We start from the raw sequence: 24,373 nt of genomic DNA, 5'->3' as shown, positions 1-24,373 counted from the left end.
TCTGTCCTCTGCAGAATTGCCTGGGGCCTCACAGACACTTCCGGGGATCTCAAGCTCCCAGCGGGTGACAGGGCTAGAGCCTGGCATCTCCTACATATTCTCCCTGACACCTGTACAGGAGGGTGTACAGGGTCCTGAGGCCTCGGTCACACAGACCCCAGGTATGGTGGGCCCAGTGGGAGGGGCCCAAGAGAGTAGCTAGATGGGCTGACTGCTTCAGTAACTCAGCCCCCTTCCTGCAGTGTGTCCCCATGGCCTGATGGACGTGGTGTTCCTGCTGCATACCACTCGAGACAATGCTCATCGCGCAGAGGCTGTGAAGCGAGCCCTGGAGCATCTGGTGTCTGCACTTGGGCCTCTTGGGCCACAGGCCATCCAGGTTTGGCCCCAGAGGCAGCCAGACTGCTACCTGTCCCTGCCCACCCCTGGTCCCACACCATTTCCCTGTCCCACCACTGGTCCAGGCTTTCTCCCTGCCCTTCCCCAGGCTCCAGATCACCTCACTTGCTGGGGCTCTGTATCCTACCATCACTGCTGACCCCCTAATAGATCAGGTTTAGTTACACACCTTGGGCTCTGTGTCTCCCACCAGGCTCTGTGTCCCCTGTCCCTGCTGTGTCATCCTCCCCAGGCTCTGTGGTCTCCCCACCCTAGGTTGGCCTCCTGTCCTACAGTCACCGGCCCTCCCCACTGTTCTCGCTGAACAGCTCCCATGACCTTGGTGTTATCCGGCAGAAGATCCGCAACATCCCCTACACAGACCCAAGTGGGAACAACCTGGGTAAGGACTACAGTGGACATGGATTCTTGGGGCTTTCCCATTGGGAGCTTGGTGCCCCTGGGTTCTGACATGACCTTTCTCCCAGGCACAGCTGTGGTTACAGCTCACAGATACCTGTTGGCACCAGATGCCCCTGGACGACGCCGGCATGTGCCGGGGGTGATGGTTCTACTGGTGGATGAGCCCTTGAGAGGTGACCTCTTCAGCTCTATCCGTGAGGCCCAGGCTGCTGGTAAGGAGCAGGGCTGGTGGGAATGGGGCCTGGGAATAGGGTTGGCCCCAGAAGGGTCGTCATGCAAGCTGATGGACCCCTTCTTAGGGCTCAAAGTGATGATGCTGGGCCTGGCAGGAGCTGACCCAGAACAGCTGCGTCGCTTGGTGCCGGGCATGGACTCTGCCCAGACCTTCTTCGCCGTGGATGATGGTCCAAGCTTGGACCAGGCAGTCGGTAGTCTGGCAACAGCCCTGTGTCAGACGGCTTTGACCACCCAGGTTTGGAAGGGGCCTCTGGGGGACTAGGTGGTGAAAAACAGTGGGTCTGGGGGCTCTTGGTAGAACGGCTGACCTCAAGGAGACCTTGTGTCCACAGCTACAGCCAGAGCCTTGCTCGGTGCATTGTCCAAAGGTAAGTGTCCAGGGTTGAGAGGGTGGGTGAGGGCCACTCTTGGAACTTGCCACTCTGACCGTCGCCCAACACATCTTTCCCCAGGGCCAGAAGGGGGAACCTGGAGAGATGGTGAGTGGCTCTGGTGGGGGGTAGAGAATGGCTTGGGGGCTCAGTGGGTCAGGGGGAGGTCAGCAGCACAGGGCTCACCAATCATCCTTCCTAGGGGCTGAAAGGACAAGCCGGGCCTCCTGGCCCCCCCGGCCTCCCGGTGAGTGCCTCCCCATACCTGTCCTCTGTCCCCTGACCGGCGTACTGCCTCCTCACCTGCTCTCTCCTCTCAGGGCAGGATGGGTGTTCCTGGCCCCCAGGGACCTCCTGGAAGTACCATTGTGAAGGGTGAGAGGGTGAGTGGAGAGACCATTGAGGTTCCCCTAAGACAATCCTCGAAGCTTCTTCAGGGTTTTTACAAGAGGGAATGAAAAAACAGAGTTAGAAACACAGAGTATTCCTAGAAGCCTAAGTGGACATTATCAACCACAGCAGAGATTTTGGGGAAGGATCTGAATTAGGGGGGACCAATGGGGTTTTGAGATCCCCTGGAGAGCCTGGGTGGAAGTTCCAAGTCCAAGAGGCAGGGAAGGCCCTGGCCTTATCACTGCCCTTGTGCCTGGGGTTCGGCTCCATTCAGCTCAGAGGGTACATACATCACTGCTGTACCCCCAGCAACGCTCAGGGGCCTGTGGGGTGAGGGCTTCAGGTGAAGAATAGTCAGTCGGGGCTCCTCCAGCGAACCAGGGGCACTGAGGGAGGGTCCCTTCCTGCCCTAACCTCTTTGCCTCCTTAGGGCTTCCCTGGGGCAGATGGGCCTCCAGGCAGCCCTGGCCGCCCTGGGACTCCTGGAACCCCCGGCCCGAAGGTGAGCAAGCCTTGCCCTCGCAGTTCACATGGTGGGACACTTTGCTTGAGCCGGTGGGGTGGTCTGACTGGTCTGACTCTGGCCTCCATTTACAGGGCTCCCCAGGGTGGCCCAGTCCTCGTGGAGAACCAGTAAGTTGCTCTGCCCCACAGTGTCTTCCCAGAGCCCTTTCTGCAGGGTGGGGAGCTGGGGTGGTGGAGCGGGGTTGGCTTGTAGGGGACCACCCTGAAATGTGCTGAGACCAAGCATCACCCTTTGCTCTGTTTTGTCCTCAGGGAGAGCGAGGGCCTCGAGGCCCAAAGGGGGAGCCGGTAGGTGAAGGAGGGAGGGGAGGGAACCAAGCCGGGATGTCCCAGGGAGGAACAGGGTTGCCCCAGGACAGACACTGTGTGAGGCCTAAAGCATGATGAGGAATAGCTGGGGACCTCTAGGGGCTTCTCCTACCTCAAGGCTCCTATACCCTGAATCCTTCCTGCTGTTCTCTGTCCTGCAGGGAGAGCCTGGACGAGTCATTGGAGGCGAGGGCCCAGGGCTTCCTGGGCAGAAAGGGGACCCTGGACCTCCAGTAAGTTCTAGAGTATGGTGTGTGGGGGGGAGTGATGTGTGATGGGGGAACCAATGGGGTGGGTCTATGGGGTTGTACTTTATATTTTGTCTCTTCCATCAGGGTCCCCCTGGATCTCGTGGCCCATTGGGAGACCCAGGACCCCGTGGTCCCCCAGGATTTTCTGGAACAGCTGTGAAGGTGAGGGCATGACCGCCATGTGGTCTCATCATCTCCATGTGATCCAGTGACCTGGTGACCTCATTCAAACCCACACAACCCCTGCTGGTGACTCTGAGCTCATGTGACCTCTTGACCACCCCCACCCATGACTCCTCAGTTCCTCCATGAACTTTGTAATCCAGTTTGACCCCAAGACTCTCATTCCTCCTGGTATCTTGGGGTGTGGAGGTGTAGTCCAGGGTCATGTGTCATGATCTCTCTTCTAGGGTGAGAAAGGTGATCGTGGGGAGCGGGTAAGTGAGGGGCAAGTTATGCTGGGGGTGGCTTGGAGTCTGATTCCCCCCAGCCATCCCCTGACCTGCTGTTCTTTCCCAGGGCCCCCCTGGACCAGGTGATGGCAGCGTTGCTTTAGGGGAGCCTGGGCTGCCGGTGAGGGAGCCTTGAGGCTCTGCTGGGGACCCTTTGGGCCATGCTCTGGGGTGTGGATAGAGGAGCTGGGGGCTCTGCTGGGGCAGTGGGTGGGTGCTGGACCTCAGTTTGCGGCTCACATTTTTACTCACTTCCTCCTAGGGTCTTCCTGGAAGCCGTGGACCCCAAGGCTCAGTTGGCCCCCCTGGAGAAAAAGGAGAAAAGGTGGGAGACCTGACCTTTTGGTGTCCCAATTCTGGGGTGAGGCCTCTGGGTGCTGGGAGCAGGGTCTTCTACCCACCTGTTTCTCCTTCAGGGTGATTGTGAATATGGAGCCCCAGGCCTCCCAGGACAACCTGGGACCCCGGGTGAGCCGGTGAGTGTGGAGGCCAGGGATTCTGAGCGTGGTGGGCATAGCTCCAGCCCCCACCCTCAGCCATCAACCCTCTACTCCATCCTTACTCCCAAACCGAAATCTCTGAACCCCTTTCAGGGCCTACAGGGACTTCCTGGAGACACTGGCCCCAAAGTAAGTACCATTTTGTGAGGGGTCAAGTATGAGAGGTGACACACTGGGACCCCTATAGGATCAGGGGAGGCAGGAGGATCAGGAGATAAGGGTTCTCCCCAGGTCAGAGGCTGTGATTTCAGAGACAGATGATAGGAGTTTGAGACATTTTGTCTGGGGTTTGACAGTAAAGGCCCCTCTCCTATCTCTCTCCCCTCAGGGTGACCGAGGACTAACAGGGGCCATGGGTGAGACTGGAGAAAAGGTAAGTGCAGCCTGGGGAGCTCTCAGGGCCCCGGAGGATCTGGGGCCAGACTCAGCTCTGACCCATTCTGCTCCATCAGGGTGAACGTGGATCCCCTGGCCCAGCGGGACCACAGGTGAGCCCACTGACTCCACTGCCAGTGCCAGCAGACCTTGGTTCCGTACCCCTCCTGGTTCTGACTTCTTGCCCTTGATCTCCACTGCCCCTGGCCCTCCACCCCTCCTCACATGACTCCTAATCTCTGCTGATGCAGGCTCTAACCCTCAACTCCAGGGACCCGCTTTTAGCTTTCTGACCCTGCTGAACTGACCTTGACTTCCACTGACCTGGTCTCTGTCTTCCTGCTGAGTTTGACCCCTGCTGACCTAAATCCTGATCTTCTGTGACCCCCATCCTGAACCTCTATCCCTTATCTGCCATAATCCCTCTGCCCCCACCCACCTGGGTCAACATTTCTTCTCCTCTTCCCCAGGGTCCACCAGGAGTTGCTGGACGTCCTGGACCTGAGGGTCCTGAAGTAAGTATGTGACTGTGGGATCAGGAGTAGGGCTTTCATGTGTTCCTCCCCATCCTGGGCTCATGCTTTCTCCATGTGCAGGGGCCACCAGGACCCACTGGCCGCCGAGGAGAGAAGGTGGGTCATGGGCTGGGAGTCAAGTGCCCCCGATACCAGGGACTGTGGCAGGTGGGGTACTGGGGCCTTGAGTTCCTAGGTGGGTCCCTGACCCATCCCTGTCCCTATCCTTTCTCTACAGGGGGAGCCTGGTCGCCCTGGGGACCCCGCAGTGGTGAGTGAAGGAAGGGTGTGTTTCCGATCACCGCACAGGCCCTTGAGCAGTGTGACCCGCCTGGAAACCAGCGTTCCAGGCTGTGACCCCATAACCTTGGGACCCTGGACTGGCTCAGAGCTCTGTGACTCTAATGCTGTAACACGCCTTCCAACTCCTGGCTGTGATCCTGTGACCCCATGACCACCATACAGATCGTGAGCCCTGTGTAACCCCTGCCCTGCTCCCAGCAGGTGTCCCTGTGACCTCTGGGTAGAGACTTCTGATTCTATATAACCCCAACTCCAATCAAGGCTGTAGTACTGTGATCCCTAGGCAGGGCCAAGCCGTGTCTGTCCTGTTTGTTTTCAGGGACCTGGGGGTGCTGGAGCTAAAGGAGAGAAGGTAAGGCTGGAAAGAGTGAAGGGAAGCTGTTACAGGGTGGAGGTCAAGGTCATAGGGCCTGCCTGGAGGCCCCTGGAGGTCATGACAGTTGTGGCATGATCGCTGGGTGGTGGTTCATGGAGCCTGTGGCTGACGCTGATGGTCTTTGTCACCTCCAGGGAGACATGGGGCTCCCTGGGCCCAAAGGAGCTACCGGAGTCAAAGGGGAACGGGTAAGTGTGGGGAAGTGTTTAGGGGTTAGGGCAGGTGACGGTTGTGTCCCCTGACCTCTGATCCTTCCTCCCCCAGGGCCCACCTGGCTTGGTTCTTCCTGGGGACCCTGGCCCCAAGGGAGACCCTGGAGTCCGGGTGAGTAAATGTGGGGATGGGGAGTGTGACAGAAGGAGATGAGGTGGTGCCTGGGAGCCCCAACTGAGTCGTACCTCCCTCCCTATGCCCTGCAGGGTCCCATTGGCCTCACTGGCAGAGCAGGACCCCCGGTGAGTGCCTGTGACCTTGGGTGGCATCAAGGTTTCTGGGGTCACCTCCCCTCAAGGGCTAGCTATACGTGCTGCATCACTCTTGCCTCCTCCACAGGGTGACTCAGGGCCTCCCGGAGAGACGGGGGACCCTGGGCGTCCTGGTTCTCCAGGACCCATCGGCCCCCGAGGACGAGATGTAAGAGGACTGGACTGGGGGAGTGCTGGGGGATGGGGAGTAGGGTACTGCTGGCCTCCCTGGGGGTTTGGGGACCAAGGCTGACTCTCATGTCTCACAGGGTGAAGTTGGAGAGAAAGGTGACGAGGGTCCCCCGGTGAGATTCCTTCCCACTGTGGTTTCTGATCCTTTATCCTTGAACTGTGATCACTGGGGGGCTGGGGCTCCACCAGGTTATCCAGTCCACCCCCCTGCCTCTGGTCCAGTTGGTTCCCAGGCCCTTCTCTGTCGCCACTCCCTGAGTTAGTTTGAGCCTAACTCACCTGTTTGATGTGGCGTTCTCTCCACCACCAGGGTGAACCAGGTTTGCCTGGAAAAGCTGGCGAGCGTGGCCTTCGGGTGAGGCTTTGCGGGGAGAAGTAAGGGGGGTTGATGAGAGAACTTACAGGAGGTGGGCATGAAGCTGTGGGAAACTCAGGGGAGAAAGGGTGATGGGAGAGTCTGGAGGGAGGCACATGGTGATGGGAAACTCTGACATGGTTTTCAGGGTGATGGAGAACCGCGACAGTATGGGGGTCATGGGGGAATCTGCAAAATGCTGGGAGGGTCTGTCTCACACCAGCTGCTCTTCTCAGGGGTCACCTGGAACTCGGGGGCCCGTGGGTGAGAAGGGAGACCAGGGAGATCCTGGAGAGGATGGACGAAACGTGAGTCTTGACCTCTGATCCCTGAACTCTAACCTCAGCTTCAATCTCCAACTATCCAGCTCCCAGCCTCTGACCCTGCCACCCTGACCTTGCAGTGCTAAACCCTCACAATCCTCATTTCCTTTGACCCCTTCATCACAACCCCCAAAGGCCACCAGGATCCCCATGAATCCTTAGGGTGTTTCCAAAGCTCCCCCAAACTGCTGCCTCTCCTCACTGACCCTGACCCCCTGACCTTCTGCAGGGGAGCCCTGGACCATCTGGACCCAAGGGTGACCGTGGGGAGCCAGTGAGTAGTGCTGGTGTTCTGGGCTCGGGAGGGATACAGGGTTCTGGTGCTCAGTCTGGTCAGCACCTCCATTAAGGGCCTGGAGGTCAAGGTCAGGAGCCCTGGTGGCCACCTCCAGGCCTGACCTGGCTCCTGGGGTTTGGCGCTGGGGTGCAGGGAATCTGGGAGCAGAGCTGAGCTCGAGGCAAACCTGAGCCATACTGTGGGGCCGCAGGACTCCTGTTGACTACAATTCTTTCCTTTCCTAGGGTCCCCCAGGACCCCCTGGACGGCTGGTAAGGGTTGACTGGGTCTGATTCTCTGTCATTTCCCTCATCTGCCCCTGTTGGCCCCACACAGTGTCCCTTCATCCCTTCCACTGACTCCCACTTCCCCCACTACCCCCTGATGTCTTCATTGATCCTCACCAACTCCTCTTCCCCTACTTGAACTATTTTTCTCACTGGCCATTCCCTCCACAGGTGGACACAGGACTTGGAGTCAGAGAGAAGGTATCATGTTCCGTGGGTGGAGTGAAGCTCTGAGCATGAGAAAGCATCCCAGCACTCCCATGAGAGGTTCTGCTTCGGGCATCCCTGTGACCCTAGCGCTATTCCCTCAACACGTTTGTCTCTACCATAGGGAGAGTCTGGGGACCGTGGACAGGAGGGTCCTCGAGGACCCAAGGGTGACCCCGGCCCCCCTGGAGCTTCTGGGGAGAGAGTGAGTATGGCTTATCCCGTGGGAACATGTGGGCCTGGGAAAGCCTGCTCTGATTTCTTCCTCCCCCTGTCCTCAGGGCATCAGTGGACTTCGGGGGCCCCCAGGCCCACAGGTGAGTGACACACTTTGCCCCATCAGCCTAAGTTCCCATCTTGCCCTCACCTCTCACTGACCTTGTTCCCTTCAGGGGGACCCAGGTGTTCGAGGCCCAGCAGGAGAAAAGGTGAGAAGGCATGGAGGCTTTCCGACTGTGAGCCTGGGCTCTCAGATCCATCTCATCCTTTGAGGCCTCTTACCACTCTGTTTTCCTCAGGGTGACCGGGGCCCCCCTGGCCTGGATGGCCGCAGTGGACTGGATGGGAAACCAGGAACCCCTGGTCCCCCTGGGCTGCCTGTGAGTCGTGACGGTCACTGCCTGGTCAACGCCCCTTCCCTTGCCCCTTTGTATGGCTCCAGACTCACTGAAGTCTTCTGGGTCTTGATGAGCTCTGGGGCCAGATGGGTTATCTGTGTCTTCCCCTAGTACCCTGCCTGGGTGGGGCATGTTACTGCCTGACAGGCCTTGGGTTCACAGGAACTAGTGGCCCTGTCAGTGGGCAGTGCCCCTGACCCCGTGACCACTGCGGACTCCCTGACTTGAGTCTCTCCTCAGGGTGCTATAGGCAAGGCTGGGGACCCAGGGAGAGACGTAAGTAAGGGGAGATATTAGGGTGGAGGGCGGCTCAGGGGTCCAGCATGAACTGTGTAGCCCAGTCTTCATAGTCACAGCACCAGCGGGAGTAGGGGGAGTTGGTCCAGCCCTGTCCTTGGGAGGGTCCCAGTCCCTGGCAGGCAGGTTTGAGCACAGTCCTGCTTTCTGATCTTCTCTGCCTTGGGCACTATAGTAGGACCCCCAAATCCTGAGGGTTCTTGCCTTGGGAGTTACAACAGGGGGCCCCCTACCCTATCGGGTCTCAGCCTCGGGACCTCAATGGCTGCTCCCAATTCTGGGGGGACTCTACACGGGAGGAGGTTCTTAGTGGGGTTCTCCAAGTCCATGGATGTGCCCCAGGAGATATATCAGTGGCCCTCTCAATCCTAGCAAAGATTTTTTCCAGGGACTTCCTGGCCTTCGAGGAGAACAGGGCCCCCCTGGCCCCTCTGGTCCCCTTGGAGCACCGGTGAGTCCCACTTTCAGGGTACCCTTTTAAAATTTTTATTTATTTATTTGTTTGGTTGCACTGGGTCTTAGTTGCAGCAGGCGGGCTCCTTAGTTGTGGCATGCATGTGGGATCTAGTTCCCTGACCAGGGATCAAACCCGGGCCCCCTGCATTGGGAGCTCGGAGTCTTATCCACTGTGCACCAGGGAAGTCCCCTCGTGGTACCCTTTTGCCCCCTTACTGCCCTCACCCCAACCCTGACTTCTGACCAATGATCTGTTCCCACAGGGAAAGCCAGGCAAGGATGGCAAGCCTGGCCTGAATGGGAAAAACGTGAGTGTCCAGGGTAGACACAGTGAAACCTCCAAAAAATGCTAGCACATGGACATGGCCCAGATGTGCCATGCACATGGGGCACACACACAGATACATGCTGACACGTGCCGACACCCGAGTACGTAGCCCACACATACAGATACATCCTGAAGCACACGTCCATGTGCACACACAGGCAGCCTCACAGACACAGTGAGTTAAGTGGACGTGCCGACCTGTGCCTGGATGGGCCAACACAAGCTAAAATAACCACAGCCACAGGCACAGGCAAAGAGCCTCAGACACAGATGGAGAGGTGCCAACACACAGGTGTGAAGCCCATATTCAGGGATACTGAAGACATGTTGACACACAAACACTTCCACCCATACACGTACTATGACTTGGCCCCAGGGCTGCACGTGCACCTCTGTGGAGGTGTGGTGAGACACACATCCAAGGCTCTGACGTGTGATACATGTGGGGACAGACCGACATGTGCATTTGTATCCACAGTCACTCATATACATATGGCCACACATAGTGAGGTAGACACAGGACTTGCAGACAGTTACCAAGACACACAGACAGTTCTTAATTCTTAATTCTGTTGGGTCTGATGTGAGTCCTCTGCCTGCAGGGAGGACCTGGGGACCCTGGAGAAGATGGGAGGAAGGTGAGTCCCCTCACTTGGAGTCTGCTCTGGTTCAGATTGGGGCCATGTCTGAAGCACCCTCCTTGTCTTCCTTAGGGAGAGAAGGGAGATTCGGGCGCTCCTGGGAGAGAAGTGAGTGTTGGAGTCTTCTGCAACCTCTGACCCCTGACCCTGACCCTGTGATATGTGGCTCCACTCCTTTCTGGGGTCTCAGGGTCCTGATGCTGGCTGCATCCTCCACAGGGTCATGATGGCCCCAAGGGTGAGCGAGGAGCTCCTGGTAGCCCTGGACTCCAGGGCCCCCCGGGCATCCCAGGGCAGATCGGCCCTCCTGGCCAGGTGAGTGTCCAGGGTAGTTCCAGGACTTGGGAGCAACACGGGCCATTATGTTGTCGCTCTGGGAGGCCATGATCCTGTGTGATTTCTTTGTGTTCTGACATATCTCAGGGTTTCCCTGGTGTTCCGGGAGGTTCGGGCTCCAAGGTGAGTGTGCAGATGCTGGGTGGGGGCTATGGTCAGGGGCTGCCCAGAGTGGGGGCACTTTCTGGTCATTCTTTTTCTCAGGGTGACCGTGGGGAGACTGGACCCAAAGGGGAACAGGTGAGGCCCCCATCTTTTTCACTTGCCACGGTAGCCGTAGCACCCGCGCATGCGCGCACATGCCCCCAGCCCCAACCCCAAACTGGGTCCTGCAGCTTGTCTCTTGGTGTCTCCAGGGCCTCCCAGGAGAGCGTGGTCTGAGAGGAGATCCTGCGAGCATGGCGGTGAGTGAAGCCTGGGACCTGGCCCTTGACTGTTACGTGCACGCCTGTAGCGGCCACCTCTGTCCCCTTCCACTTGCCGTGAGGCCCCACCGGAGCTGTGCTGTGTGCTCAGCCCCCTGCCCTGTTGGGATTCCTGTAGCCTACACTGAGGGGAACCTGGGCAGCGGGCACATGTCAGGCCGGGGCTTCCAGTGACCTCGAGCCACCTCAACCAAGGGCTAAAGGGTCCTCTGGGCAAGAGGCCTGGGGAAGAGGGTATGGAGGCTGTTTTGGGGGGCAGTGTGGGGCCTTTTCCTCTGTGGGCAGCCCATCACCCAGTTTGTGTCCCCAGAACGTGGAGCGGTTGCTGGAAAATATTGGCATCAAGGTAGGTTGTTTGGGGGCTGGGCATGGGGGCTGGTGGGAACCCCACGGGACAAGTAATGCCCACAGGGCCAGGCCAGGGCGTGGGAGGCTGCAGGAATGGCCCTGCTCTCCTGACCCCTCACTGTCACTCAGATGTCTGCCCTGCGGGAGATCGTGGAGAGCTGGGAAGAGAGCTCTGGCAGTTTCCTGCCTGTGCCTGAACGGCGTCGTGGCCCCAAGGGGGACCCAGGAGAGCGGGGCCCCCCAGGCAAAGAGGTATGTGTTGGCTGCTCAGGGGGGCGTGTCCTGTGGAGGGTGTGGTTGACACCAGCATTTACTCTTCTGTTCCTCTAGGGCCCCACTGGCTTTTCTGGAGAACGCGGGCTGAAGGGAGATCGTGGAGACCCCGGCCCTCAGGGGCCACCTGGCCTGGCCCTTGGGGAGAGGGGCCCCCCTGGACCTCCTGGCCTTGCTGGGGAACCTGGAAAGCCTGGTATCCCTGGGCTCCCAGGCCCAGCTGGGAGTGTGGGAGAGGCAGGGAGACCAGGAGAGAGGGTGAGCCTGGCTGGGATGGCCGGGGAGGTGGGCTCAGGAGGAGCTGGACTCCCCACGGGCATAGCCCTCACCTTGCGGTTTGCACCTCAGGGAGAATGGGGAGAGAAAGGAGAACGTGGAGAACAGGTGAGCTGGAGGGGGCTTTACCGGGCGGGACTGCCTATGGGCTGTGTTGGGGTGGCCATCCATTTTCTTCTTTTCTTCAGGGCAGAGACGGCCCTCCTGGCCTCCCTGGACCCCCTGGCCCGCCTGGCCCCAAGGTGATCACCCCAGCTCCGCCCAAGCCTGTGACTGCTGTCACCAAGAGGCCACCATTGGTTTGAGCCCCAGAAATTCCATGTGGTGGCTCTGACCTTACAACCCTCTGACACCCTGTGATCTGGGATGACTCCTCCATGCCTCTGTGACAGACACATCTCTCCCCTGTGACCTTGTGCTTGTAGGTGGCCATGGACGAGCCAGGTTCTGGACTCTCTAGAGAACCAGGACCCCCTGGACTCAAGGGTGCTAAGGTCAGTGTGTGGGATCAACCTGGGGGCCACCCTTGCCATGGCGCCAGCGCCTGGCTTGACATGTCATCCCCACAGGGGGAGCCAGGCAGTGACGGCAACCGAGGCCCCAAAGGAGACAGGGTGAGGCCTCCCACCCCACCATGTTTCCCCTCCCCTGCCGTATGCACGTGTCACCTGCGGGAGGGCATGCCGGGGTGGCATGTCTGTGGGCACCTGGCAGTGATGGGGGCTCAGGGCATGACACTCTGCTTGTAGGGTGAGCCAGGCATCAAGGGAGACTGGGGAGAGCCTGGACAGAGGGGTCAAAATGGCAGCCCGGTGAGTCCTTGCCCCACGGGCCATGTGTGCACAAGTACACCGCTCTCACTTGTGTTGTCTGGGCTGGAGTCTGCTCTGCCTGGGACTGTCTAGGGGGAAGCTGGGATGGGGAACAAGGACAGTGTGGCCTTACACGTGTTCTCTCTAGGGTCTACCAGGAGAGCGTGGTGTGGCTGGGCCTGAGGGGAAGCCGGTGAGTGATGGCAGGAACAGCCTGGCCGAGATTCTGGGCAACAGCTGCCCTTTGCTGTGTGCTGGTCGCCGTATGCACGTGTCACCAGTGACCAGTGACCAGTGCCAGGGTGTGGTGACTGGGTGCCCAGGTCTGAGTGCAGATGCATGATGTCTGTGTACGCGTACAGGCCCATGTGTATTGTCCATGTGGGGCAGTCTGTGGGTATGGGGTGATTTGTGCCTGGGAGGGGTAGAGGTGCAGAAGTGGGGCCCCCAGGCAAAGGTCTCCAGAGGGCAGGAACAGGCCCAAGTGAGGCCAGACTGAGGCTCAGCAGCCCCCTTCTCTATCCAGGGTCTGCAAGGTCCGAGGGGGACCCCTGGCCCAATGGTGAGTACCCCAGAATCCCGCTCCCTCCTGCTCCCATCCTACAGTGGGTAACCCCCACAATGGGCAGTACTGCCTCAGTTTCCCTGGGAGGGTGGGATCGGCTCCCACTCATCTGGCTCTTTCTCTCTCCAACAGGGTGGCCATGGAGACCCTGGACCACCCGGTGCCCCGGTGGGTGACGGGGCAGCACTGCCTGGTGGGGGTGGGACAGGCATCAGCCCCCCTGACGACTCAGTTGGATAACTTGTTTGTGTTAGTCCATGAGTCCAGGTGGATAACTCTGACCCCAGTTTCCTGCCCTTGATACTTTTTTCTAGGGTCTTGCTGGCCCTGCGGGACCCCAGGGACCTTCTGGCCTGAAGGTGAGTATAGGCATGTGTGGGTTTGTGGCTGGAAGGAGGTGGTGGCTTGGAGCAGCCTGTCTGCACCAGGATAACATCTGCCAACCTCTGGGAATGTCACTGCCCTGTAATGCGACTGAGCACCAAGGTGCCCCGTCCATGTGGGCTTTGCTTGTGGATGGGGGCTGAAGGGCCTCTCGTTCATCTGTGGGGTCATGCGGTCTCTGGGGTTTTGGCAGGGGGAGCCCGGAGAGACAGGACCACCAGGACGGGTGAGTGACCCAGCCCATGGGTTAGTCACAGGGAGCTGGGTGGGGTTGGCACTGCCCTGAACTTTTTCTTCCTCCAGGGCCTGCCTGGACCCACTGGAGCTGTGGGACTTCCTGGCCCCCCTGGCACTTCAGGCCTTGTGGTGAGTGAGGCCCCTGCAGGGATAACATGTCCCTGCCCTCTGGGTCCCGTGCTCTCCATGTCCCTCTCACATCTGACTTGTTTCCTTCAGGGTCCTCAGGGGGCACCAGGTTTGCCTGGACAAGTGGTGAGTCCTGGGGATCAGGGCTAGACTCCGGGGGTCAGGAGTCAGGGGCAGTCCCCTGACAGAGCTCTCCTTTCTCAGGGGGAGACGGGGAAGCCGGGAGTGCCAGGTCGTGATGGTGCCAGTGGGAAGGACGGAGACAGAGGAGCCCCTGGCGTGCCGGTGTGTGTTCTGAGGGGAGCTCGCTGTGGGCATGTGATGGGGCCTGTGCCAGCTGTGTGCCTGGAGGAAGAGGAGGGCTGGGCAGCTGGGGTAGGGGGTGGAGAGGCACTGAGTTCCACCCGCCATTCTGCCATAGGGGTCACCAGGTCTGCCTGGACCTGTCGGACCTAAAGGAGAGCCTGGACCCATGGGCACCCCTGGACAGGTGATCTTTGATCCTGACCGCCACCTTCTGCATCAGCTCCTCTGCCTCACCCCAAGCCTAGTTCGTCCCTTCCATATGGATGGCGGGGTGGGGTGGCAGGAGGCGAGGTAACTCACCAGGAGTTCCCTGCAGGCTGTGGTCGGGCCCCCTGGAGCAAAGGGAGAGAAGGTGAGTGTGTGGGAGGCCCCGGTTTGGGGGGCACAAGGGTTAAGGGCTGAGGAACCCCACTGACCCCTTTCCCTCATCAGGGCGCCCCTGGAGGCCTTGCTGAAGACCTGGTGGGAGAGCCGGTGAGTGTGGAACCTCCACAGCATAGTTCCTCCACCCCTGTGACCCTCACCTTCCATAATATGCCCCACGTGGTCCGGGCCTCATGCTCCCTCTCTGAGTCTCAGCTGTCTGTGCCCCTGACACCCATGTGTCCTCCTGACCCCTGCATCCACAGGGAGCCAAAGGTGACCGAGGACTGCCAGGGCCGCGAGGCGAGAAGGTGAGGTGGGCCTGGCCCCAGGGCCTGTGCATTGGGCAGGGAGGGGTACGGTTGGGTGGCTAGACACCCTCACCACCCTTTCTATGCAGGGTGAAGCCGGCCGTGCTGGGGAGCCTGGAGATCCTGGTGAAGATGTGAGTCTGGGGTCTGGGCGAGTCTGAGTCTGGGTTGAGGAGTGCAGTCGTGGATGTGAGGGACCGTTCCTGGGCCTGGGCACATCTGAACCCGAGCCTGGCTGAACATTCCAGCATTCAGGGTCCTGCTCTGGGAGCATGCGGGGGTCACGCCTCTTGGCTTCCACGTGCCTGTCCTAGGTCTTCTGTTCCTCCCTGTGTCTGAGCACACGTGCTCCTGTCTGATCTCCCAGGTCTCAGGACACGTGGGGGTTTTTGTGGGCCTCTCCTTGGTCATGTATTGGCGCTGCCCCTTTCCCCATCCTGTCTGTGCTCCTGTATCTGAGCTCATGTCTGTGGTCATGTCTAAGCTCCCTGGGATGGGACATGTCTGAGTTCCTGCTCCTGTCTGCACTCCCACATACCTGCACTCACATCCTTGGTCCCAAATGTCTGTGGTCACCTCTGAACTCCCCTGGGAATGTTTTGGGGCCATACCTGAGCTCTGGGTTCATGTTCCTACTTTCAAATGCTGTTTACTTTGTTTTAGGGTCAGAAAGGGGCTCCAGGGCTCAAAGGTCACAAGGTATGTGTGCCCTAAAGCATCCCTGCTGGGGGTCATGGTCCTGAGGCTCCCTGAGCCTGATCTGACTCTTCTTTCCCTTGAAGGGTGACCCAGGAGTTGGGGTCCAGGGACCCCCTGGGCCAATTGGTCCTCCAGGTCTAAAGGTAAAGCAATGCCCCATCACTAGTAGTGGGGGCAGTAGGTGGGGCGGGGGGCCTGGAGGTGGGAGGAAGAGGATATTCTGGGGCTAGTCCTGGGAAGGGGTCCTGCTGGAGCCATTCCTCCCTTTGCTATTTTTGTTCCAGGGAGACTTGGGCCCCCCCGGCACCCCTGGTTCTCCTGGTATTGTGGGGTTCCCCGGTCAGACAGGCCCTCGAGGAGAGATGGGTCAGCCGGGCCCCAGTGGAGAGCGGGTAAGGGTGCTGAGGGCTGCATGTGGGGACTTGGTGACTTCAGGACCTCTGAATCTGGTACTGGGTGAGGAGGAGAAGGGGGCCCAACCCTGTCGAGGGGGCTCCTGGTTTTGGGGGGACAGCACGGGAGGAAGGTTCCTAAGTCACCCTTCGCCTCTCTTGCCTCATTTTCACTGTAGGGTCTGGCAGGCCCCCCAGGGAGAGAGGGAGCCCCAGGTCCCTTGGGGCCACCTGGACCCCTTGGGTTAGCGGTGAGTAGAAGTGCCCCAATGCCCCATGTCTCTGATTGCTGTGTGTTGGAGTCTGTCCATGTGGGGACTTAGGCTGGGGACTATGCCACACTGTGTGGCTAGATGTGTGTGTGCCTTTGAGGGGCACAGAAGCCTCACCTCACTCTGCCCACAGGGAGCACCTGGGGCCCGTGGACTCAAAGGAGACAAGGTAGATGGGACAATGCTGCTGGCTCTCTCTTGCACCCCTGTCACCCCCTCCAGCTTCCACTAACCCCTGTCACCCCCTCTAATCTCCACTGACCCCTGTCACCTCCTCCAATCTCCACTGACCCCTGTCACTCCCTCCAACCTCCACCGACCTCCCATGACCCTCTGTCCTCCACCAGTTCCCCTCACTGATCCCTGGTGTCCTGTTGATCTCCAGGGAGACCCTGGAGCAGGGCCGCCTGGGACCCGAGGCGAGCGTGGGGAGCCAGGTGTCCGGGTACGTATGTCCTGCTCTGCAGCCATGGCCATTCCAGGGAGCCACCCTGGGACTCCCTTCATCACAGCTCTCGCCTCTGATTTCCAACTTACCGAGTCACTGAATCTATTGTCACCATTCAGGGTGAAGATGGCCGCCCCGGCCTGGAGGGACCCCGAGGACTCATGGTGGGTCCCCCTGGGGAAAGAGCCAGTGGTGTGACTCAGTCCCCTGTCTGTGCCCTCTGTGTCCTTGTGACACTCTGCAGCCTTCTGTAGGCCTCTGGTTCTCCTTGGCTACTCTCTGGTCCTTTGTCTCCCCCATTCCCCCAGGCCCCCCGGTCCTCCCCTGCCCCCTGAGCTCTTTCCCCAGTAGTCCCCACAAATTCCCTTAGCTCACCATTTTCTTCTCTCATACAGGGTCCCCCAGGCAGCCGGGGGGAGCGTGGGGAGAAGGTAAGGATATGGGGAAGAGGCCCCTGGGGTCAGTGTGGGTGGGGATGGATCTTGCAACTCAGGATTTGGGGCTTCTCTATTTGGGTGAGACTCACACTCTTCCACCCAATAGGGTGACACTGGAACCTCAGGGCTAAAGGGTGACAAGGTGAGTGTGCGCATGGGGGAGGGCAGGGGACTAAGGGTGCTTCTGACTCCTCTGACTGGCCCCTGTCCACTCAGGGTGACTCAGCTGTGATTATGGGGCCTCCGGGGCCACGGGGTGCCAAGGGGGACATGGTGAGTGGATCTGGTCCATGTGCAGATGGGTGTGGGAGGGGCTTCTGTGTGGGTTGGGCCAGGGGATCTGAGAGCTCAAACCCTCAGAGAGTAAGGGACTTTTAGCCCCTGACCCTGATTTCTGACCCTGACCCAGGGTGAACGAGGGCCTCAGGGCATAGATGGTGACAAAGGACCTCGGGGAGACAGTGGGGACCCTGGAGAAAAGGTATGGGGATGAGGTTGGGATATTCTATACAGGGTGAGGAGGGGGGTCCTACAGGCTGGGGGGCTCCATGGAGGGTCTGTGAGGACAGGAGGGGAGGATGGGAGGGGGCTTTCTGGGGGTCAGAGGGGAGGGGGTTCTGTCAGCTGTAGCAACTCTGTGGGGTGGCTGAGGGGATGGGGGCTCTATGGGAGGGGCTCAAGGGCCTGGATATGAGGTGAGAAGGGGAGTGTGTGGACTGTGGCTCTATGAGAGTGCCCGTGGGAATGGGAAGGGGGCTCCTTGGCTGTTAGGGGTGCTCCAGGTAGGGGTAAGAGTAGGGGCCCAGTGGTAAGAGGAGTGGCAGGAATCTGGGGGTCCTGGGGTGAGAAATGAGCCACCCCATGAGCCACAGTCCCCAGCTCCACCCTGCTGGGGCATGGGCTGGAAGGGAAGGGGCCATGGGGAAGTGCGTGGGAGCAGCACTGGCCAGCTCCGCCCCAGCCAGCAGGTTCCAGTCATTCTCTGAGCATGCAGCCTGGTCTGGTCCTGATTGTGTCCCTCTCCTGGTCACTCCCGCAGGGCGCCAAGGGACAGCCTGGAGACAAGGGCTCAGCCGGGTTGCTGGGAGTGCGTGGACTCACAGGACCCAAGGCAAGTCCCGCCCCAGGTACAGACCCAGAGCCATACATCACACACCCCTATCCCAGGGGTGTCCTCTGAGCATTGGAGGGTTTCCTGCCTCCCTCGCTGTTGGCCCCATATGTGCTCACACGGGCTCCTTGTGCAGCCTGGGCTGTGGCTGCATGTGCAGCAGAGAGGCCAGCATAGGGGACAGTCACACTGAAGGGCTGCCCTCCCCCATCTGTGTTTCCCACAGGGTGAGCCTGGTGCTGCAGGGATCCCTGGTGAGCCGGTAAGATGCCGCCATGCCCATGTAGTGGCCTTTGACCTTACAGTGAACCAGTGCTCTCATGTTGTCCAGGGACCCCTATCTTCACAGTAGTCCCCGTGATGGTTCCACCCACATAGTGACCCCTGCCCATGGTGACCCTCATCCCCATGGAAAACCCTGCCCTTCCAGTGGCTCTGGCCCCTGATGATGATTCTCACCCCTATGGTGTTCCCTGTCCATTACATCCAAAGTGATTCCCTTTGATCCCTCACTGACTTCCCCTGGCCTCACATTGACCCCTTTCCCCCCAGGGATCCCAAGGAAAAGACGGAGCCCCTGGTGTCCGAGGAGACAAAGGAGATGTTGGCTTCATGGGTCCCCGGGGCCTCAAGGTGGGAAGGGGACTGTTTTTTTCCCCCTAATCAGGAGGACCTGATGTTGGAGGGTGAGGTATCTTGGGTCAGAGGTCAGGTATCTGGGGTCAGATGTGGGGGTATCCGGGGTTGAATGTGAGGTGTTAGGTTAGAGGTTGGAAGGTCAGAGGTTGGAGTATCTAAGGCCAGTTTGGAGAGTAGTTTCAGCGTCAAGGGGTTACAGGGTGAGGTATCTGGAAGTCATTTTTCAACTTCTTTTCTCCCGCAGGGCGAACGGGGGGTTAAGGGAGCCTGTGGCCTTGATGGAGAGAAGGGAGATAAGGTACAGGGGTGATGGGGCATATGCGTGGGGACGTGGGGGGCTGTGAGGCCTGGGGCCTAAGGCTGATCCCTCCACCTGATCCCTGCAGGGAGAAGCTGGTCCCCCGGGCCGCCCAGGGCTGGCAGGACGCAAAGGAGAGTTGGTGAGAGTGGGGCACCCCCAGAATGAGGAGTGGATGGGTGGGCCAGGGCCTGGCTAATGTCTTCTCTTCTCCAGGGGGAGCCAGGTGTTCCAGGCCAGTCAGGGAGCCCTGGGAAGGAGGGCCTGATTGGTCCCAAGGTATGGGGTCTCTCTCAACAGTGCACATTGGGGGTTTAGGATTGGGTAGGGAAGGGCATGGTTGGGTCGTGAAGGTTTTGGGTCAAGGAAGGTTTTGGGTCGTGAAAGGTTGGGACATTGGGGGGTGGAGTGGGGCTGGTCTTAAGATTTCAGGGTGGGTTGGGGTCACAATGTGCTTTTTAATTTTTTCTTTGGCCGCACCGTGTGGCATGCAGGATCTTAGTTCCCCGACCAAGGATTGAATCCGTGCCCCCTCAGTGGCAGCACAGAGTCTTTTTTTTTTTTAAGATTGATTTATTATTTATTTATTTTATTTTTATTTCTCTTTGGATGCGTCGGGTCTTAGCTGCGGCACGTGGGATCTTCATTGAGGCATGCAGGATCTTGCGTTGCAGTGTGTGGGCTCTTTGTTGCGGCGCACGGGCTTCTCTCTAGCTGTGTCATGCGGGTTTTCTCTTCTCTAGTTGTGGCACGCAGGCTCCAGGACGCGTGGGCTCTGTAGTTTGTGGCATGCAGTCTCTCTAGTTGAGGCGCGCAAGCTCAGTAGTTGTGGCGCATGGGCTTAGTTGCCCTGTGGCATGTGGGATCTTAGTTCCCTGACCAGGGATCAAACCCACATCCCTTGCATCATAAGGCGGATCCTTTACCACTGGACCACCAGGGAAATTCCGAAGTGCAGAGTCTTAACCACTGGACTGCCAGGGAAGTCCCCACAATGCACATTTAGGATTAAGGGATGGGAGTTGGAGCAGCACATGCCTCAGGGCTAAGGGGTTACGGTGGCTGGAGGTCAGTGGGGAGGCTGGAGTGTCAGTGTAGGGGAAAAAGGTGGAGTCAGGGCAAGGGGCATCACAGTGGGGTCAGGGTCATGGGGATCATGGCAGATTGAGAGTCTCTGGCTGGTAGGGCCACAGGCACTTGAGGTTATGGCCATTGGGCCTGGGGGCTTATGGGGGTTGAGCTGAGGTAGACCAAGGCAGAGGGACTCTCATGCTTCTTTCTGTTCCCAGGGTGACCGCGGTTTTGATGGGCAGCCAGGACCCAAGGGTGACCAGGGTGAGAAAGGGGAGCGGGTAAGTCGAGGCTAAGGTCATGGTGAATTGAGGAGATTGTACTCTCTGGAAGTGGGTCCATCTTTGGAAGCTCTTGTCACTGACCCTAACCTATCTCTCCTCAGGGGCCTCCAGGAACTGGGGGCTTCCCAGGTCCTAGGGGCAGTGATGGCTCTAGTGGTCCCCCCGGGCCACCTGGCAGTATTGGTCCCAAAGGCCCCGAAGGACTTCAGGGCCAGAAGGTGAGGGGCCCTGACTCTGATTCCAGACCCCTGAGCCTCACTGACCCTTCAAACCTCATTGACCTCTGGCTCTGCAACCCTTTCCCCCAATATCTTTGCCCCAACCTCTGAACTTATGATCCCAATTTGTCCTACTTCTGACCCCCACTGCCTCTGACCCTGCTTACTTGGTCCTGTCTAACAGGGTGAACGAGGTCCCCCTGGAGAGAGTGTGGTGGGGGCCCCTGGGGTCCCTGGAACCCCAGGAGAGAGAGGGGAGCAGGTGAGTGGGGATTCCTGGGCTTGGGGTCAAAGGTTGGGGTGACCTCTGGTGTCCGTGAGATCAGAGATCACAGCCTGGTCCTATCCATTGCACATAGGGGCGGCCAGGACCTGCGGGGCCCCGCGGTGAGAAAGGAGAAGCTGCACTGACAGTGAGTGTGGGGTCTGGGGGTGGTGGGCTCTGCCTCCTGCACCCAACCCCCGACCCCCTGGACCCTGGACCCTGACTCAGCGCTGTCCCTCCATGATCCCTGCATCATGTACCCTTTGTCCTTCTGTGATCCATTGGTTCTTCATGACCCTTGTGGTCTTGGGCTCCTAGGAGGATGACATTCGGGGCCTTGTGCGTCAGGAGATGAGTCAGCATTGCGGTGAGTGGAGCCCAGCCCACAGTCTCTTGGGTACCACCCCACTCCATCCCCGTACCCCTAGACAGGGCCAGGCAGCATCCCCAGAACTTCCAAGGGGCAAGCAGTCAAGGAGATGGGTGGAGACAGATGGATACAAAAAGCACACAGGTGTTTCAGGACAGACATGCTGACAGGACTTCCCCAAATGGAGACCCAGGCAGAGGTGGAGGGACACATAGTGTTCCTGGGTGCCCAGGATGGTGGCGTGTGGAGGGGGTAGAGGTGTGAGCAGAGCCGGTTCCTCAGGGCCTGACGTGGAGCCAGGGTGTGGGTGGAGGGCTCTGGTGGCCTTGGGGGGCATCAGAGAGTGAAGCTCGTCTCCTTCCGCCTCTCTCTCTGGCTGCTTTCCCTCTGTCTCCATGCCTGCCGGCTCCTGACTGGCTGTCTCTCCCTCTCTCTCTTGCCCTTTGTTGGCCTGTTCCCAACTTCACTCTCACCCTTTGTCTGCTTCTCCCCTTCCTTTCTTTCTCTTTCTATCTCTCTGCATCTGCTTCCCTTCCTCTCCTGTCTGTCACTCTCTCCTGCCTGTCACTCTCTTCTGCTGTCCCCCTCTGTATGTCTCTGCCCCCCTGTGTGTCTCTCTCCCTGCCTCTTTCCATCTTTGTCTCCTGCTCTGTTATTGTCTCTCTCCCTGCCCCCTCTCTGCCCCCTCCAGCCTGCCAGAGCCAGTTTATCACATCTGGATCACGTGAGTAGTTTTCTGGTATTTTCTGCTCCCGGAACTTTTCTCACCCCAGGCCCTGCTGTGCCCATCACCTGGGTCCTCTCAGCAGGGGCTTGGCTGGGGTGGCCACCATGCTGACCCCAGGGCCCTGTGCCCCTGCTTCTGGCTCTAGGACCCCTCCCTAGTTACGCTGCAGACACCGCTGGCCCCCAGCTCCACGCTGTGCCCGTTCTCCGCGTCTCCCATGCAGAGGAGGAAGGTGAGGACGGCTGGAGCCGTGGGGCGTGTGGGGTGGGAGCACAGGCACACACAGGGCTGCTCATGTGTGCAGGGCCCACGCCACGCGTGTAGGGTCCACATGCAGGGAGCACTCTTGTGTACATGTGGGAGACCAGTGCTGCCCACCCCATCCAAGGGCCAGGGTTGGGCAGCATGAACCCGGGCCTACTGGGGCCCTGCTCACAGCACACCCCACCATGCGTGCAGGCCAGGTGCCCCCCGAGGACGATGAGTACGACTACTCTGAGTATTCTGTGGAGGAATACCAGGACCCTGAGGCTCCTTGGGATGGCAATGGTGAGAAAGGCTGGGCCCAGAGAGATTTGGGGAGGGGCAGACAGAGCCCATCCCTGCTGACCTCTCTGACCTCCATCAGCCCCGGACCCCTGCTCGCTTCCACTGGACGAGGGCTCCTGTACTGCCTACACCCTGCGCTGGTATCATCGGGCTGTGGCAGGTGGTACGGAGGCCTGTCACCCCTTTGTCTATGGTGGCTGCGGAGGGAATGCCAACCGTTTTGGGACCCGTGAGGCCTGTGAGCGCCGCTGCCCGCCCCGGGTGGCTCAGAGCCAGGGGACAGGTATGGGCGTACCTCCCATCCCATTAGGGGCCTACCCAGATCATGTCCAGGGTCAGGGTCCTGGGTCAGAAGCCCCCTCAGACTGGGGAACCTGGGACAGACCTCCCCCCAGACCAAAGAGCTGAGTAGAGAACCCCAGCTCTATGTGGAGTCCCCAGTATGGCCCCCCTCAGTGCTCCCTCCCTTAAAGACCTGAGTGAGCATCCCTCTCTGCGGGCAGAGCCTCCACACCCTATGCCCCCAGCTTCCCCATTCTCTGTGGCCGATGTGATGGGTAAGGTCAGGTGGCTGAACCCAACCTGCCCCACCCAGGTGCTGCCCGGAGCTTAGGCAGATGATGAGCTGAAGTTCAGCATCCCCTGGAGGAGTCGGTGTCTCAGCTGGACCCTGCTGTCCCTCCCCTTGGTGCTAGAGGCCTGCGTGCACGTGAGCGTGCATGAGTGTGTCCGTTAATTTCAGTGACTTGTTCCATGGGTCTAGCCTTCCCCGCTGTGGACAAACCCCCATTGTGGCTCCTGCCTCCCCGGCAGATGACTCATTGTGGGGATGGCTGTGGGCATTGAGCGGATGTGACTGAATCTGACCGCATCTGACCTGCCCCTTGACCCAAGCCTGTGATGACATGGTGCTGATTCTGGGGGGCATTAAAGCTGCTGTTTAAAGGCCCCTGTTGTGACTGTTTGGGGAGGTGTGGGTGTCAGGGGGGCAGGTTTTCCCTGGGAGGGCAGTACCATCCTGAGTGGGTACAGAGTCCCTCTCTCCAGCCCTGGTCACTGTCCTGTGACCCTCAGTCCCCAACTTGTCCCCAGAAAGAAGACAGGGTAGGGGCCGAGGATATGTCCTCACTGCTCCCCAGGAAGGGATGAATCATAGGTGGGGGGCTGCCTCAAGCCAGGAGACAGGCCCCAGCTGTCAGCCCAGGGGCTGAGGGAGATAAATGGGCCCTGAAGGGGGCAGAGAGGCAGACCACAGCACAGCACTGCCTGGCCCCGGCTTACCCTAGAGGAGGCTGCTACTGGTAGGACTGGGGTCAAGGGGGATGGGCAGGGCCTTTGGGGTTGAATGGATCTGGGATTTGAGCCAGTGGAGGTCTCTGAACCTGAGGTGCCCTGGGATCTCTGGCTGCTTCTCGGCCTCAAGGACCCCCATTCCTGCCTTTCTTTGCCCTGGATCTACTACAAGCTTTCTCGCTCAGACCTCAGGCTCCCCTTTGGTCCCTCTGGGTTTCTCTCTCTTTGCATCCTTATTTCCATCACACTGTCTCTGGGGCAGTTTCTGTCTCTTTTTTCTTCCACTCTCCATTTGCTCCGCCTCCCTCTCACTCATTTCCATCTCTTTCTCCCTTTCCCTCTCTCCTCCCTCCCTCCCTTTCTTCCTCTTCTTGTTCTTCCTCCCTCCCCACCATCTCTCTCTCTGTAAAATATATCCATATCTAGATGTACCTGTGGCTCTCTGTCTCTGGGTTCCTCCATCATTTTGTCTATCTCTGTCTCTCTCACTCTCTTTCTCACTCTTTCTGCCCCTCTGACCCCTTCTCTGCCTGGCTCTGTCTGTTATCTCTGTCTCACTCTGGCTCTCTTCTTGTCCCTGCATCTCTGTTTCTGTCTCTCTCTGTCCCTGGCCTGGCCGCTCTCTGTCTCTCTGCTTTCCCCATCTGTCTCTGTCTATGGGCCATAGCTGACCAGGGCCCCTG

At 59.3% G+C, this 24,373-nt stretch overlaps 1 protein-coding gene across 1 annotated transcript in view; it reads left to right on the top strand.

The window, feature by feature from the left end:
• COL7A1 (collagen type VII alpha 1 chain) overlaps nucleotides 1–23,341 on the top strand; it is a 31,862-nt gene extending 8,521 nt beyond the window's left edge. Inside the window, 96 exon segments of the mRNA XM_060111165.1 lie at nucleotides 15–161; nucleotides 243–379; nucleotides 655–781; nucleotides 867–1,013; nucleotides 1,101–1,273; nucleotides 1,371–1,406; nucleotides 1,491–1,517; nucleotides 1,612–1,656; nucleotides 1,730–1,792; nucleotides 2,233–2,304; nucleotides 2,400–2,435; nucleotides 2,580–2,615; nucleotides 2,798–2,869; nucleotides 2,972–3,049; nucleotides 3,298–3,324; nucleotides 3,407–3,460; nucleotides 3,602–3,664; nucleotides 3,756–3,815; nucleotides 3,933–3,968; nucleotides 4,168–4,212; nucleotides 4,292–4,327; nucleotides 4,685–4,729; nucleotides 4,811–4,846; nucleotides 4,968–5,000; nucleotides 5,352–5,384; nucleotides 5,543–5,596; nucleotides 5,673–5,732; nucleotides 5,828–5,863; nucleotides 5,961–6,041; nucleotides 6,142–6,177; nucleotides 6,375–6,419; nucleotides 6,656–6,727; nucleotides 6,972–7,016; nucleotides 7,265–7,291; nucleotides 7,478–7,507; nucleotides 7,638–7,718; nucleotides 7,795–7,830; nucleotides 7,906–7,941; nucleotides 8,032–8,112; nucleotides 8,371–8,406; nucleotides 8,816–8,878; nucleotides 9,147–9,191; nucleotides 9,814–9,849; nucleotides 9,925–9,960; nucleotides 10,072–10,167; nucleotides 10,276–10,311; nucleotides 10,393–10,428; nucleotides 10,545–10,592; nucleotides 10,924–10,959; nucleotides 11,091–11,213; nucleotides 11,292–11,492; nucleotides 11,583–11,618; nucleotides 11,699–11,752; nucleotides 11,936–12,004; nucleotides 12,080–12,124; nucleotides 12,260–12,322; nucleotides 12,471–12,515; nucleotides 12,849–12,884; nucleotides 13,020–13,055; nucleotides 13,202–13,246; nucleotides 13,465–13,497; nucleotides 13,575–13,637; nucleotides 13,728–13,763; nucleotides 13,842–13,922; nucleotides 14,059–14,127; nucleotides 14,260–14,295; nucleotides 14,376–14,417; nucleotides 14,573–14,617; nucleotides 14,707–14,751; nucleotides 15,281–15,316; nucleotides 15,400–15,459; nucleotides 15,601–15,708; nucleotides 15,888–15,959; nucleotides 16,114–16,149; nucleotides 16,366–16,425; nucleotides 16,548–16,592; nucleotides 16,824–16,859; nucleotides 16,972–17,007; nucleotides 17,082–17,138; nucleotides 17,275–17,346; nucleotides 17,905–17,976; nucleotides 18,203–18,238; nucleotides 18,529–18,609; nucleotides 18,860–18,913; nucleotides 19,002–19,055; nucleotides 19,130–19,192; nucleotides 20,203–20,265; nucleotides 20,370–20,486; nucleotides 20,671–20,748; nucleotides 20,846–20,899; nucleotides 21,070–21,118; nucleotides 21,813–21,845; nucleotides 21,994–22,080; nucleotides 22,308–22,397; nucleotides 22,477–22,680; nucleotides 22,993–23,341. Coding sequence (XP_059967148.1) covers nucleotides 15–161; nucleotides 243–379; nucleotides 655–781; nucleotides 867–1,013; nucleotides 1,101–1,273; nucleotides 1,371–1,406; nucleotides 1,491–1,517; nucleotides 1,612–1,656; nucleotides 1,730–1,792; nucleotides 2,233–2,304; nucleotides 2,400–2,435; nucleotides 2,580–2,615; nucleotides 2,798–2,869; nucleotides 2,972–3,049; nucleotides 3,298–3,324; nucleotides 3,407–3,460; nucleotides 3,602–3,664; nucleotides 3,756–3,815; nucleotides 3,933–3,968; nucleotides 4,168–4,212; nucleotides 4,292–4,327; nucleotides 4,685–4,729; nucleotides 4,811–4,846; nucleotides 4,968–5,000; nucleotides 5,352–5,384; nucleotides 5,543–5,596; nucleotides 5,673–5,732; nucleotides 5,828–5,863; nucleotides 5,961–6,041; nucleotides 6,142–6,177; nucleotides 6,375–6,419; nucleotides 6,656–6,727; nucleotides 6,972–7,016; nucleotides 7,265–7,291; nucleotides 7,478–7,507; nucleotides 7,638–7,718; nucleotides 7,795–7,830; nucleotides 7,906–7,941; nucleotides 8,032–8,112; nucleotides 8,371–8,406; nucleotides 8,816–8,878; nucleotides 9,147–9,191; nucleotides 9,814–9,849; nucleotides 9,925–9,960; nucleotides 10,072–10,167; nucleotides 10,276–10,311; nucleotides 10,393–10,428; nucleotides 10,545–10,592; nucleotides 10,924–10,959; nucleotides 11,091–11,213; nucleotides 11,292–11,492; nucleotides 11,583–11,618; nucleotides 11,699–11,752; nucleotides 11,936–12,004; nucleotides 12,080–12,124; nucleotides 12,260–12,322; nucleotides 12,471–12,515; nucleotides 12,849–12,884; nucleotides 13,020–13,055; nucleotides 13,202–13,246; nucleotides 13,465–13,497; nucleotides 13,575–13,637; nucleotides 13,728–13,763; nucleotides 13,842–13,922; nucleotides 14,059–14,127; nucleotides 14,260–14,295; nucleotides 14,376–14,417; nucleotides 14,573–14,617; nucleotides 14,707–14,751; nucleotides 15,281–15,316; nucleotides 15,400–15,459; nucleotides 15,601–15,708; nucleotides 15,888–15,959; nucleotides 16,114–16,149; nucleotides 16,366–16,425; nucleotides 16,548–16,592; nucleotides 16,824–16,859; nucleotides 16,972–17,007; nucleotides 17,082–17,138; nucleotides 17,275–17,346; nucleotides 17,905–17,976; nucleotides 18,203–18,238; nucleotides 18,529–18,609; nucleotides 18,860–18,913; nucleotides 19,002–19,055; nucleotides 19,130–19,192; nucleotides 20,203–20,265; nucleotides 20,370–20,486; nucleotides 20,671–20,748; nucleotides 20,846–20,899; nucleotides 21,070–21,118; nucleotides 21,813–21,845; nucleotides 21,994–22,080; nucleotides 22,308–22,397; nucleotides 22,477–22,680; nucleotides 22,993–23,018 — 5,834 coding nt within the window. The 3' untranslated portion in view covers nucleotides 23,019–23,341.
• The last annotated feature ends 1,032 nt before the right edge of the window (nucleotides 23,342–24,373 follow it).

The sequence above is a fragment of the Mesoplodon densirostris genome, chromosome 10 (genome assembly GCF_025265405.1).
Source record: "Mesoplodon densirostris isolate mMesDen1 chromosome 10, mMesDen1 primary haplotype, whole genome shotgun sequence".
Taxonomy (NCBI): Eukaryota; Metazoa; Chordata; class Mammalia; order Artiodactyla; family Ziphiidae; genus Mesoplodon; species Mesoplodon densirostris.
This window is presented reverse-complemented; position numbering and strand designations above follow the sequence as displayed.